At 43.4% G+C, this 14,196-nt stretch overlaps 1 protein-coding gene across 1 annotated transcript in view; it reads left to right on the top strand.

Moving 5' to 3' along the window:
- Positions 1–410: 410 nt before the first annotated feature.
- zbtb16b (zinc finger and BTB domain containing 16b) overlaps positions 411–14,196 on the top strand; it is a 29,034-nt gene continuing 15,248 nt past the window's right edge. The window contains exons 1-3 of the mRNA XM_088301162.1: positions 411–531; positions 2,375–3,594; positions 7,483–7,580. Coding sequence (XP_088157288.1) covers positions 2,453–3,594; positions 7,483–7,580 — 1,240 coding nt within the window. The 5' untranslated portion in view covers positions 411–531; positions 2,375–2,452. The remainder of the gene's footprint in view (positions 532–2,374; positions 3,595–7,482; positions 7,581–14,196) is intronic.

Here is a 14,196-nt window from a genome sequence, read left to right as displayed (position 1 = left end):
CACTAACATACCGGAAAATAGTTCATCTAACTTTCTCAGTAAACTAATATTTACGCTGCTAATCGAAATCTTACAACGACGTGTTTTTCAAAAATAGCCTGAATAAATATGCAATATACCCAATACCCATCAATATTACCAATAAATTCAACACTATGAAATACTCCCTAGTTTGTGGATTTAAATGCATCCATTTCTTCACACACCACGAGAAACCAGGGATAATCGTACCAGGCAGCGAAATACAAACTGAACACCAAAAATCAACTTTAGTTATAAATCAAGGTAAAAAAATAAAATAAAAAACAAACACAACAATAAACGCGTCCAATCGATCACAATTCGGACAGCAAATTGAACACTTTTATTTTGACAGCCCATAGCGGAAGCACCCATTGTGTCTTCCGCGACTTGACTCGTCTACTTGGAAGCGGGAGCGAGTTTTTGGAGCGGCCACTGTGAAATGTGGCAGCATGATGCTGCCTGGATAATCAGCGGACAGCAGAAACACAGGCGGACACGACAAGAGGGGTAAGACGACCACTTTACACCAAATACCTTACTATTTAGCGCGGATAAGGCATTTAAAACGTAATGACATGCTATGGTTTGGGGGGCTTTTAATCCCCCACAAATGGGTTCCAAGTTTCCCTGAAGATTATTTCTGATGGCAACAACTACAAGTGTAGTTATTTTCTGAGGCTCTTTATGTGAATATCTCGTGTGCACCTGATGCGCTCCGAGGATGGCGGGCATCCATGGGAAGGTGACACGATCAATAAATAAAAAGCATCTTTTATCTTTCTCGCCGTGCCCAGCGTGCATCACGCGCGGACGCGCGCGAACACACACACACGCCTTGTCCATGCAGGGCGGCGCAACGCTTGCACGCGTCCATCCATCTTAATAGTTTGATAACTTATTGATCGGGCGGCTTAATTGTCTGGGGCGCCTCTAATTACGAACGTGCGCTGCCTTAATGGACTAATCAGCTTTGGGTCTACCTGTTGAGGGGCGTCTGGTTGCGCGCGCGCGCGGCCGCGTGCGTGCGTAGCTTGATAAATGGCCAGCGTCACCTCTCTCAGTATGCAGACGTTATTACAGCGACGTGGCCGCTTGCAGACTAATCAGCCCCCAACAAGCAAACTGTTGCCGCACGCAAGCCTCTAATCGACCTGTTGTCTGCTCTTCTGAGACTTTTCAACAACCCCCCTCTGCCCCCCCAAAAAAGGAGAAAACTCAACTCAAATCTTCAGACGGATGGGAGACTGACTTCGCCCCATAATCGGGCCACTGTCTCGATTATGAGTTGTCAACGCTGTGTTAGGGAATTTCAAACACAAATGGGCCTATAAAATAAAATATGAGAGGGAAAAATAAACCTAAAGTGATGCATACTGATAATCGGGCCAAATTTGCGTTTTTTTTCCTCCCTTGGGATCAAAGTCATCTGAGGCCCGATTATCTGATATCCCGAAAAGATTATCCTGACTGATTATCCAGTGGTGAAAAGAGAATTGCCCCCCCCTACCCAATATGCTTGTTAAACGGTCAAGCCAACAATAGAAAATGTTACTCCTGTTCAATATTAATTATATACACATCTTTATGATTGTAAATATTGAATCAGATTTTATTGAGTCCATGGCCGAGCTAGAAACTGACCTACTTTTTGTGATTACTGAGGGAATTACAAATTAAACCAAATAAATATAAATACATTATAAAAGTGCTATCAAGAAATATAAATTGGATTAATATCTGTTTGGGCTACATTTGAGCATTTTCTCTCCCTTGGGATTAAAATCAGACAAAACCTGATTATCAGACTAAGATTTTTTTTGTTTAATAGCGATCATTTTTCATCCCAATCTGCTCGGGACAAGCGAGAGTAAATGTTCAAACTGTTCAATATTTACAATACGATAGTGTGTGATGAACACAGGGTTGAATTTGTGATTGGAACAGGAAATGAACCATCACCAAATAAATATTGTATCGCCACAAACAGGAGCAACTGGTTCTTTCAAAAATACAATTAGTAACTACATAGTAGTTACTAAGTGTGCTAACAGTTAGCTTGGCTTCTATGATTAATACTTCTTCTATGTACTGTCAGACATTCTGGATTCCCTTGCCTGCCTCTCACAGGTCAGTTTTGGTACTGCAACAGACATCGAGTTCAAGGCATAAGACCCGCGACTATCAATGAAGATATTTTTTACGTGGTGTACTGCATTGTTTGTTTTGCGTACACAAACTACAATAAAGGGGCTTGTCTCATTTTAAAAATATGATGTTAAAAATGGTTCTGTCTGCACACGGGTCCACTGCTTACTAATGATCCTCTCTCCTTTTTAACTCCCACCCGAAGTTGACAGACCCCCAGCTGAAGGAGGGCCAACGCCTGATGCGCGGCCGCAGCAAAGGTCCCAGCGGGTTTTGACGAAACATGGGCGTTCTCCAGCTCCACAACCCGGCTCACCCTGACACGGTGCTGCAGCGGGCCAACCAAATGCGCCTGGCGGGCACCCTGTGCGACGTCATCATCACGGTGGATGGCCACGAGTTCCCGGCACACCGCACTGTCCTGGCATGCACCAGCAAGATGTTTGAGATCCTGTTCCACCGCAGCAGCCTGCGCTACGCTCTAGACTTCCTTTCGCCCAAGACTTTCCAGCAGATCCTGGAGTATGCGTATACCGCCTCGCTACAGGCCACAGCCGAGGACCTGGACGACCTGCTGTACGCTGCGGAGATTCTGGAAATTGAGTTTCTGGAGGAGCAGTGCCTGAAGGTGCTGGAGACCATCCAGGCCGAGGAGAGCGAGGACACGCTGGTGCAGAACCACGTCGGTGGAGATCACGGCGACCACGGTCGGGCCAGACACTGGCGGCACCTGATGTCCAAGAAGCATTCCATACCAGACGGAGCACCGCGCACTACTCCCGCTGCTTTGCACCACCTGACATTGTACCACATGACGGAGAGGAGCCCACCAGAGACAGACCCAAATGCCCCACCAGAACTGAGTCCTAAGCTGGACATGAATATGGACATTTGCCAGCAGCTGACGCAGGGCAGTGCTGAGGCTCCGACTCTGGAGCCCATCGAGGGTATCAAGTCTGAGAACATGCAGGTGGATGAAGCGTACTGTTGCGAGGGCCGCTCGTCAGGAAGCTGCGCGTCAGACCCGAGCCGGGACGAGGGCCCGGGGACGCCGCTGAGAAACAGCGTGATCACCAGTACCCGAGAACTGCACGCCAGCCCCGAGGAGGGCATGGTGGGGAGCTCGCTGGACTGTTTTCCGGGGATAGCCGAGAAGCACTTGGCATCCATTTACTCTGTCGCCCCCAACCACACGGGGGAGGCGATGACCCAGGTGTCTGTGTCGCTGGCCCCGTCCCTGGGCATGCCGCTGGACCCGCGGGCCTACGGGGGCCTGTTGCACCAGGGCCTTTTGCACCGGGAGCTCTTGAGCAGGCTGGGACAGTTTGCGGCGGGAATAAGGCACGAGAGCTCCGTTCAGGGGCAGCAGTGTTGCGGCGAGTGCGGGCTGCAGCTACACAGTCGGCAGGCCATGGAGCAGCACAGGTAACTCCAACACACGCGCAGCACAAACTAAAATAGAACTTTGCGAAGGCTGCAGACTAGGAAATTACAGCACCCTATTTTCACATTTAAGGCTACTGGGATTCGGCTAGGTTTGAGGGGCCAGTCGTTATTCATGCAAACGACCCACTGCTCAACCTCCACCGTCTGCGGTGGTGCCATATGACCTTCGTTCCCATGATGCGGATCATGTGTGGCGACGAGCTTCTTCTATAAATCCCATAGAGTGACGAAAAAAAAATCTAGCACGCATTAAGACTAAAAAATATCAATCCTGTTTTCACTCGTGTGGGCAGCACTTCCCTAAGCCGAGAAACTGCTCTGTCAAATTTTTGTGCAGATTCATGAATGTGGCACATATAGTCAAAAATGCAAGTATGCCTAAAGACAATAACTGCATGGATTGTATTTTCACCCGTGGAGGCAGCACTTCACAACCAAGCACTGGAATTAAACTGTTAAGTTGGAAACTATTTGCTGATGCTATTCTTCTGTTTCCGTGTCGTCCGACTGTCACTTGAAAGTGGCAAGTCTTCAGCCAGTATAGAAGTCACGGGGTAGTATTATGTTAATTAGGAAGAATTGTAACTTCATCTGGCAAAATTCAGACGGCATGTTCACAGACACTTTTGGGCAGCAGACAAAATATTACTTGGTTGTGTAATTTCATACTTGCTAGCTAGGCAGTCCTTACACGTTCTTAAATATTTGTATACAAGTAAATAAAAGGCAAATGTTTCATAATATGTCCTTTATAATGATTTAGAGTAGTGCAACTGTTTTGTATACAGAACAATCGTGTCAAGATAAATTGAGGGCTAAACTCAGTCACTGTCATCCCAGGTTGACTGAATGTACTTTTTGGCTTCTATATCCGTCAATGGCAGTGAAAGAGTTGAGGAGTCCAAGAGCACATATTTACATATTGTTTCATGAAAGTGGTAAAGTCTCAGATTTGTTTGCATTATTGTTGAAATATCATTTATGACTCACCGACTTACGTTTATGTACCGTAAATGGATAGAGGAGGTAGGGGAGAGAAAATAAAATTAAATAAAAATTGCACATTAAATTCAGTCAGTGAAAATCAGTAAAAAAAATAAATAAATAAATAAAAAAAAATTGCCCCCGTCTTTGCAGGAGCATCCGGATAGATGCAAACAATTTTCTTGATATAGGCAATGATTCCAGGATGAGTTAAAAACAGCAAATGTGTGCCTGGACGTAATTTAAATGAGGGCAAGAATTTCCGCAACATTGCAAGCGTCTCTTAAATCTTAATTATTTTCCGAGACGCGTTTGACTCGCCGTGTTGCTCTATTTTGATGGCCGCTGTTGGCTATTGACAAGCTTGTCAGTTCCCACATTATCGTTGCGCACTAAGTTATGATGCGGAGATGCACGTGGGTGTTCATGATTGTCAAGACTATCTGTGAGGTCCTCATCCTTGGCCACTGACATTTCGGCCTTGTGCCACTCCGCTATCCTGCAGGATGTTTTGTGATGTGCCGACTTATTCACGGAGGCGTTCGTGCGCGTGTCTGCGGGCCGTGGCGGTTCTGCTGGAGGACGGAGTGAAGTTGCAGTAGGTCCGTAACCAGGTCACTGAGCATGTACCTGGCTTGCCGATTGACATTTGGTAGTGCTTTGCTGACAGAATTTCTCCGGAAGCGCTTTCAGCTGGAGAAAAAAAAAAAAAACCTCCAGAATTTGTCGATCTCTTAGTGGGTTACTCGTTGTGGAATAAGGGATGATAGATTATTTTTATTTTTTTGCATTTTTGATCAAGTTTAATGTCTGCACCAGTGATGAAACAGTTTCCTAATAAAGTATGATAACACTTCAGGTGGTTTGCTTTAGCGATTTTAATTTGAATGCGTGTTACGACTCTATTTAGCGTATTGGAGACTTTACCCATCCAACAAAGGAGAAAAGACGATGCAAATCGTCCAAGAGAAATAAGAGAAAGATAAAGTTGACAGATGCATATTCTATTTTCAGCTCGACGTAGTTTTCGTTTCCTAATGTTTGCATTTTTTTCTAATCGTGCATTTTCCTTGTAATTTATATTTGCATTTTTAGATATGTTGAAATATTTTCAATAGGAACCGGATGATATGGCTTTCTTAGGCTGATGCGGCAGATAACAGATCAATCAGCCGATTGAATTGATTTGGAAAAAAATATGTCCAACAACTGTCACCTTCAGAAGAGCAGAGGGTTGGGGCGAGAAACTCAGTCATCCGGGAGCGACTCAAGAGTCGAGCCGCTGCTCCTCCGTGTTGAGGGGAGCCAAATGAGGTGGCTCGGGCATGTGGTTAGGATGCCTCTTGGACGCCTCCTGGTGAGGTGTTCCAGGCTTGTTCCATTGGCAGGGGGTGATTATGTCTCCCAGCTGGCGTAGGGAACGCCTCGAGATGCCCCCGGAGGAGTTGGAAGAAGTGGCTGGGGAGAGGGAAGTCTAGGCTCTTTTTTGCAATATGGAGCTGAAATTGATAACGTGATCATTTTGCTCACTGTAATCATGGAGTCAGGTTTTTTAATATGGTTTCCTCTCTAGTCGGGACGCAAAACAGTGGCGCTTTGGGACGGTCATTTGACAATACTTCCTTTGAGTGTCAAATCTTCCACGGATACAGAAAACCCAGCGCTGCGGTAGCAGGATACACGACCGGTGCTTCGCCCTCTGCGATTTCGCCCAACGTGGCTTGCCTCTCTCGTTGATTCGGTATCCCGTATTTCTTATTCCATCAGCGCAATATTAACCAGAGTACCGTATCGTGCTGGCAAAAATCATGTTTTCTTGATTTGCAAAATTTGGGGATTTACTCCCAATTTAATAATCTATGAATTGATTATTATGCCCATTAAGTATGTTTTTATTGGGTGGCATGGTAAAATGTTCTAAAATATTTATGAGGTGGCTGGCACATATTTTCTGCGGTCTTTTTTCATTTCTAAAAATGACATAATGAATCACAATTTTCTATGTTATGCTAACGTTGCAACTTATAACAACGCGTTATATTTTGCGGGAAGGAAACTTTGAATCAAGCTGAAAAAGTTTGCCTTCAAATAAACAAATAAATTCAGGATTTTTCACACTGAGCTTGATTCAAATTGTGTTGAGTTGTGGAGGGGTTTACACTCACAAAAAAAAAAAAATAAATAACAGAGACATCGTTGTCCATGCCTTCAACTGCCAGGTACTTAAGTAACAGCTTTTTAATACCATATCGAATCACTTAGTCTGTTTATGATCTTTTGCGCTGTAGGGTACCATTTTAACAGTAAAATGAATCAGTCCTATAAATGTGTTTTTTGTTTTGGAATATTTTTGCTCCGAGTCTCACAATAGCCTCTTTTGGAGGCCGGGGTGATGTGAGGATGAGAGTACAGATGCCTGGCATGCTCAGATGTGTGTGATATGATATGATGGCTTTCGCTGGCGGCTGGGCTTCCGCGAGTCGTCTTTTCTCCCTTTTCCATCGCAGCTACATGGGGAAATGTGTGCGTGTGTGCGCGCGTGGCCAGTGTCTTGAAGCGCTGGCGGGTGGAGGCACGCGTACGTCTGCACTCTGAAATTAGCCAGATATCCCATTGTCTGTGTTCTCGCTGCATTCACGCGTTTTGTTATTCACAAACTCCGAGGGGCCTCTCACACTAATGATGCTACATTCAGGCGGGCCCGACTCTTTCCTGATTTCCCCCCCAAAAAAAAAAGAAAAAAAAGATATGGCTTCTCTTATTAGGAGGCACAATGGAGTATGGAAAGATGACGGGGAGGGTGGGGGGGTGCTTAAACAAAACACTTGTGCTAATGCGGCGTCTTTGTGTGCCTTTGCTTTTTTTTTTTCCCCCCTCACGCAGGAGGCTGCATGACGACGAGAAGGGCCACGGCTGCGAATTCTGTGGTAAACACTTCCAGGACAGCATGCGGCTGCGCATGCACATGCTGTGTCACACAGGTACAGTAAAAGTTTTTCAAGTTACAAGCTGTCCCTCAGTCCATTTTTTTTGCCTTGTCGTGCGAGTCTGCTCGCTTAACGCTAACACAAAACGCAAAAACGCGCCGCAAAACACAATACACAGGCTGACAAGCGTTTGGATTTCTCTCGGGAACCAATCTTCTGTTGTTTGCTGAAAACCACCTGTTTTTGTGTCATTGCTCAGGCCCATTATGTGGCATTTTGGTGCCATGGAACTATGTTGAAATGAGATGAGCTTCATTTAGACAAAGGGAGCGCTTTGCTGTCATTTGCTGAAATCGTGATACCGAGGAACTATGCTGAAGTGATTTGAGGAGACTAATTTAGAGAAAATGAATGCTTAGCCACCGACCAACATGTGGCATTTTGGTGCTATGGAATTTTGTCGAGGAGAATTGAGATGAGGAGAATGCTTTGCCACCATTTTGTGGCATCCTTTGGAAAATATATGCCTTCTATGTTGGTTATATCAGTAACATTTTATTCCTATTCTTCTGAATGACAAAAATTCCTTTGGTTCACTTGCATTTCGGTCTGTGAACTGAATCGTAAATAAATTCAGTTAAATCTAATAGGTGGGTTAAAGCAAATAGTTAAGAACAAATACTGAGTCGGTGGTTCATTCGACTCAGTAACGCCAACCAAAGTTTTATTAAAATCCACCAAAATACAATAAAAATGTGATAAAATGAAAAACTGAGCGTACGTTTTAAATTGATAAAACTAATTAAAATGAACTATAATTGTGGAGAAAATATCTTGTTTTGGTCTGTGTCAATCAATTTCAAATACAAGTTTTGGGGGTTGATTTTAAATATAACGGTCAGTGAATTGCAGTTTACTTGATTACATGATACTCGAAAAATATGGTGGCGCTAGAAAAATACTTCTATACATGTAAAACTAATTCTAAAACTATTAAAAAAATATGATTTCAAAAAATTAAAACAAACCTGTTCTAAAAACAAATTCAAACTGAAATTAAAGTCAACATAAAATCAAAACAAACACTAATTAAAAATCTCAAACTACTTTAACGCCGACTCCCACAGTTTTTCCGCTCGCCCTTTCAGCTGCACCTGTTCACTGGTCCTCCTCCTCCTCCTTCTCTTGACTGGATCACGCCTCCTTTACCTCTCAACCAACCACCCCCTCCTCTTTCTCCCCCAGCAGAGTCCCTTCCGTGTTTTTGGGCCTCTCTCCAGCTCTGCCCCCTTTTTCTGAGTGATGACATCATCAGCTCTCTGCCGGCAGGCCTGGGTGTTCTGCCAGTGTTCCGAAGCGTGTGTGATGGCTCGCTCGCAGATGTGTGTCCAGGAACACACTGTACCCAAATGCAGACTTAATCAGACCTGACTGCTCTCCCAGCTACTTTATCCAAAATAGAGAGCGAGGAGCAGAAGGGAGGGATTGGGGATGAAGGGAGGTGGGGGGGCGGGGGGTATATAATCAGGGACTAAAAATGCAACTAAAATACAAAGCTCAGCTGTGTACAGACATTGTTTCCGTGCACGTTGACATCCTGCTGACAGCTAAGAGAGGGATCTTTAAACTTTCCCTGACTCGTCCCTTTTATTGTCACATCCACCAAGCACACACACACGCGCAAACGCACTCCCCCCCCCCCCCCTCCCCACACACACACACACACACACACACACACGACATGCTTTGTTTGCAGCACCTTTAACCTGAAAGTTTCCCGACCCCCGTAACGCCACATGAAAAACAAACAAAAAGGATGCGGATCTCATTTCTGTGTCGCCGCGTATTTGGGTAGAGCAGCCTCAGATCCCGCCGGTTGCTAAGGAGCGAGCGCTCCGCCGCTCTAATGGGCTGATTTGGTATGCAGCTCAACGCCGGCTCTTATTTTGGTATGCCAGACAAAGTGTTTTGATGGAGGACGATTGCAGCCGCGTCTGGAGACGGTTTGATGGTTTATGGATGAGAGCACACTCCGTGCCTTTGACTGCACAAGACAATGCACATGTTTTCTCCCCCCACACCCAGCCTTTTGCCTTTATCACACGAATCGCACACGGCGCAACACAACGCAACACAACACATTAACAAAACACAACACGGCACGCTGGACAGCGTCACACAACATTAGGATCCACAGCCGCTGTAGTGTCGCTCGTGTGTAACACTATTTGCTCCGCACAAACGATAAAAGATGAACAGATTGGTGCTTTTTTTGGGGTGTTGTTTTGTTTCGGCAATGGTGGCACCGTGTGTGTGTGTGTGTGTGTGTACGCAGAGTTGAAAGAGGACCACATTTAGGGCTGCGGCGTTCCGAGTTCCCAAAGCTTGTGGGTGTTTTAATGAGTCATTTTAACTTCATTTAAAGCCAGCTGAGCAGAAAATAGATCAGTGAATGAGCCCAGGGCCAGTATGGATCTGCAACCGATTTACATCTCTGTGAGAGCCAACCCACATCCAAACAGCTGTCTGCGTGTGCGCATGTGTGTGTATGGGCCTAGAATGGAACCTCCAAAGTGGAACAGAATCGGTTGCAGGATGCTGCTTGGTTTCAATGTTTTGTAAAAAAATTGCTGCTCAAGAATTCCCCTCTAAATTTGTTTACAATTCCTTATATTAATAGTTAGGGTTAGGATTAATATTCTCAATTACACGGGCCCTCACTAGTGGCTTGCGAATGAAGAGAATTAAGCTTGTAGTCATGCACCCAGCAGATTACCAGTGTATTGGTAATTTCCCATCCCATCCAAAATTGTAATGCATCGAGTCTTCATGAAGGCTGTCGATACCAGTCACCGATACTTGCGGCGTTCTGTTAAGAAGTTTTGTAAATGGCATGCAATGCTGCCATTTTTTTTTCTGTTCGGGGCATCTATTGCAAAGATAATTGCATCCATCCTTGGGATGGGTACCGAAGACGGTACTTTTTGGGGTAAGGACTGATTTGGTTCTGTTCTACTGAGCACAAATTCATGTAAAAGCAAACATGCCATGTTCCGGTTCCGAAGTACGTCTTTCTAAGTTACGACTACGAGGGAGTGGAAGAGTTTTTGATTTTCCATAGCACACTTGAACGCAGCATTGCACGTACACCAATGATTTTTTTTGTTTTTTTAGTAATCAAATTTTATATTTCGAAAAATACTTGTTAAATACTTGTATTTTTAATTTTATTACAAAAATAATAATAATAAAATAATAATAAAATAAAATCATTCTTTATTCCCACAAACAGGGAAAAAAGTACAGAAAATTTGTACCATTCCAAGTAGGGCTAGGCGATAAACCGAAAATTTACCGTTACCGAAATGTATTACAATGACCGTCATCATTTTGCCCATGTCGGTAAATTCGGTGTCTAAAAAAAAAAAAAAAAAGAAAGAAAGTCTTTTCTGTCTGCAGCGATGTTCATGCCCCTTTAAGACGGCTACAGCGCGTGTCGTCACGTGACTCCGCCCTTCTGAACAAGAATGTAAACAAGACACGTTCGTAGCTGGCGATTCAAATTCAGAAGCGGCTGACACGGCTGAAGACGAAGTAACGTTAGTTGAAATTGTTCCTGTTGCTCTTGTCCCGAAAAGAAATGCGACATCTGTCGTTTGGAAATGTTTTGGGTTCCATAAAGACGATGTTTGAGCAAAAGAACATGAACTACAAAGTGCATCGATAGCACCTGAAACAGCGCGTCCAACCTTTTCTTTTTCACCACCCACAACACAACCATGCTGTTGACTTGGAGCTTGTGCTAAAAGTTCAAAGTGAGGAGCAAATTTGGACAAGTGACAACAGCCCATAACGGAGGCGACACCGTACGAGAGAACGTCTCAGATGTGGACGCGATAGCCTAGCACATAGCTCAAGATAGAGCTCCTCTAGTTACAGTGGAGCGCACAGGATTTAAACGCTTCATGAACGTAGCCGACAAGAGGTACCAAAATATTTGTCGCAAACCGTACTTCCCGATATGGACAACATCGGGACAGGAGCGCAGACATGTCGAGCATTTTGCATCCACATCCGACTTGTGGTCGAGTCACAACATGCATCCCTGTTTGAGCCTGACTGTGCGGTACATAGACGACAAGTGGCGACCGCGCACCAGCGTACTCGAGACGGCATTTTCCTGATGAAGCACACGCGTTCATTTGGCACTGGCATTCCATTGACATTTTTTTCATTCTATTTAGCATTTTGTTTACAGGTGACTTGCTCCTTTGCACATGGCATTATTTATATTGTTTACAAGATACCTTTACACAAATCTAGGCCTTTGCAAATGGCATTACAGCATCGCGGCACAATCTATTTGAGAGGTACCCTTTTTCTCCTGTTCTTTGTGACATTGTTCAAATCATGCAAAGCAAGCTATTTGGAATGTTTATACAAATGGTTTTTGCACTTTTATTTTTCACTGAAAGTAGTGTGTACCAGTTGGCCAATAAAAAAACTGTTAATATGCATTTCCTGCATTTATTTTGATTTTGGTCCTCTGGGGGAATTTATCGTGCATTTATCGTTATCGAGGTAAAATTGCCCAATTTACCGCAATATTGATTTTAGGTCATATCGCCCAGCCCTAGTTCCAAGGCACCAAGATTTGGAACCGAACCAGTTCAAATGTGAACGGTACCCATCCTATTAGTTTATGTAAAGTACAAGTCAAAGTGTTGCTACATCTTCAAATTGAAATGATCAAACATATAAAGAAGCCAAGAAATTCAAATTATAAACGCTTGATATTGCAAAACTGTGTGTTGAGGGCATTCCAGGTCATAAAGCATCATCCACAACACCAAGCTGACTGAGAAAACACCAAGATGTCCAAAGCTGTCATTTTAGTAAAAAGTGCCCACTTGAAGAATCAAAAACATAGAACACATTTTGGTTTCAATAACATTTTTAACATTAGTAAATGATTGTTGCTGCATAATCCGGATGACGGCAGTATTAAATTACAATGTAGGGAAAACATTTTGAAAAAAAACAATTTAAATGAGTTTCCAAACTTTTGACTAGTGCTGTACGGTAACGTTTATAGTGCCTTCCATAATTATTGGCACCACTGGTTAAGCCTTGCATATAAATTTTACAGCTCTCATGTGAAAATTGTACAACTGGTTCACCAGAAACAGATAAAAGATCCTCTTATTGCCATCCAAGTCCCAAGACTTCAACAGCATTGAAAATCTGTGGCGTGACCTAAAGAGGAGAGTGCAGAGGAGAGGAGCAAGGTCACTGGATGATTTAGCAAGATCGTGCACATATCCCTCTTTCTGTCTTCTCCTATCTTGTGAAATATAATTGAAGATTAGGTGCTCTTTTGTTGGCAAAAGGGGCTTGTGAAATATTAACATCAGGGCTGCTAATAGTTGTGGCACACATGATTTGATGTAAATTAATTGTTTCTTAATGTAAGATTTTATCCCGCAGGGAATACAGTTGAATTAATGGTTGGCTTTAACTTGTTTTTTTTTTGTAATTGGTTCTTATATTATTTGGGAAAAAATTGAACTTATTAGGAGCTAAAGAACACACCTTAACCAGGGGTGCCAATAATTATGGTGGGGCGTACATATATTAATGGCTAGAGGTCTTTAAAATGTATCCATCTTGGTTTCATTAAAATTGCACGTGTACTGGTGGTATCGGTTACTTGATATCGGCGAGTACTCAAGCGATAAGTGCTCATACATCCCTACTTTTCATGCAACGTACATTTTTATTTATTTATTTTTTTTAAATAGCGCTCACAACTTAAATACAGTGCAACAAATTTGGATTTTGTCCGTGTAAACGTTTCTAAAGTACAATTTGCAATTCACCGATACATTTTATTTTATCTGTGAAATAGAGTTTGTTTTTTTTATTTGTTTTTTTTTCTTATATTGATGTGTAGTGGTAATGTTCAAAGAGCAAAATGCTACAGTGGGAGAATTGTATTAAATCATAAAAATAATCAAAGGAGGGAAAAAGGAGTGAAGAGAATGCAGATGCTTAGCAGAAGCCTAACGGGAATTGCCGATGTCATACACAAGTTTGATTTAGAGGTTCGGGTCTCGAGTTTTGTTTTGACAACTTCATATTTCCCACCAAAAATGTTAATTGAATTTGTAGTTTTGAAAGATTTGACTTGTAGGTTCCACAGTATGCTGCAATGTGTGCATCTGTAGATCCTATTTGAGTGCAGAAAAGGCCCACGCACCCTCGTCTCTTTCATTGCAACAGACAAGGGCGTTGCATAGGTGAACTGGCAAGTGTAGTTACAGTGCATGCGATGGGATTTGGGGTGTTGACTCTGAAGTGTTGTTTTTTTTTTTTTTTCTTCCGTTTGTTTTTCTACCCGATAAAAGGGATGTGCCGCAGGCGGTAAGCGTCTGCTGTAGAGAGAGAACACCCAGTCCTTCTGTGGCCTCTCAGGCAGACAGTCTGCTCGCTGTTCAAAAGCTGATAACAGGGCCATGGTAAATAAAACTCTTCAGCTTGGTTCGTTCTGTCGGCAAGAAGGGCCCTTGCTACTTTTTTTTGTCAGATTCCTGTTTTTCGCTGCTATGCGAGCACCTAAAATGCAAAGTGTACGTAAAAAAACAAAATCGATAAAAATTTCAGATGTAAT

The sequence above is a fragment of the Idiotropiscis lumnitzeri genome, chromosome 7 (assembly GCF_059441095.1).
Source record: "Idiotropiscis lumnitzeri isolate Australia: NSW breed Sydney's pygmy pipehorse chromosome 7, RoL_Ilum_1.0, whole genome shotgun sequence".
In the NCBI taxonomy this organism is placed as follows: domain Eukaryota; kingdom Metazoa; phylum Chordata; class Actinopteri; order Syngnathiformes; family Syngnathidae; genus Idiotropiscis; species Idiotropiscis lumnitzeri.
This window is presented reverse-complemented; position numbering and strand designations above follow the sequence as displayed.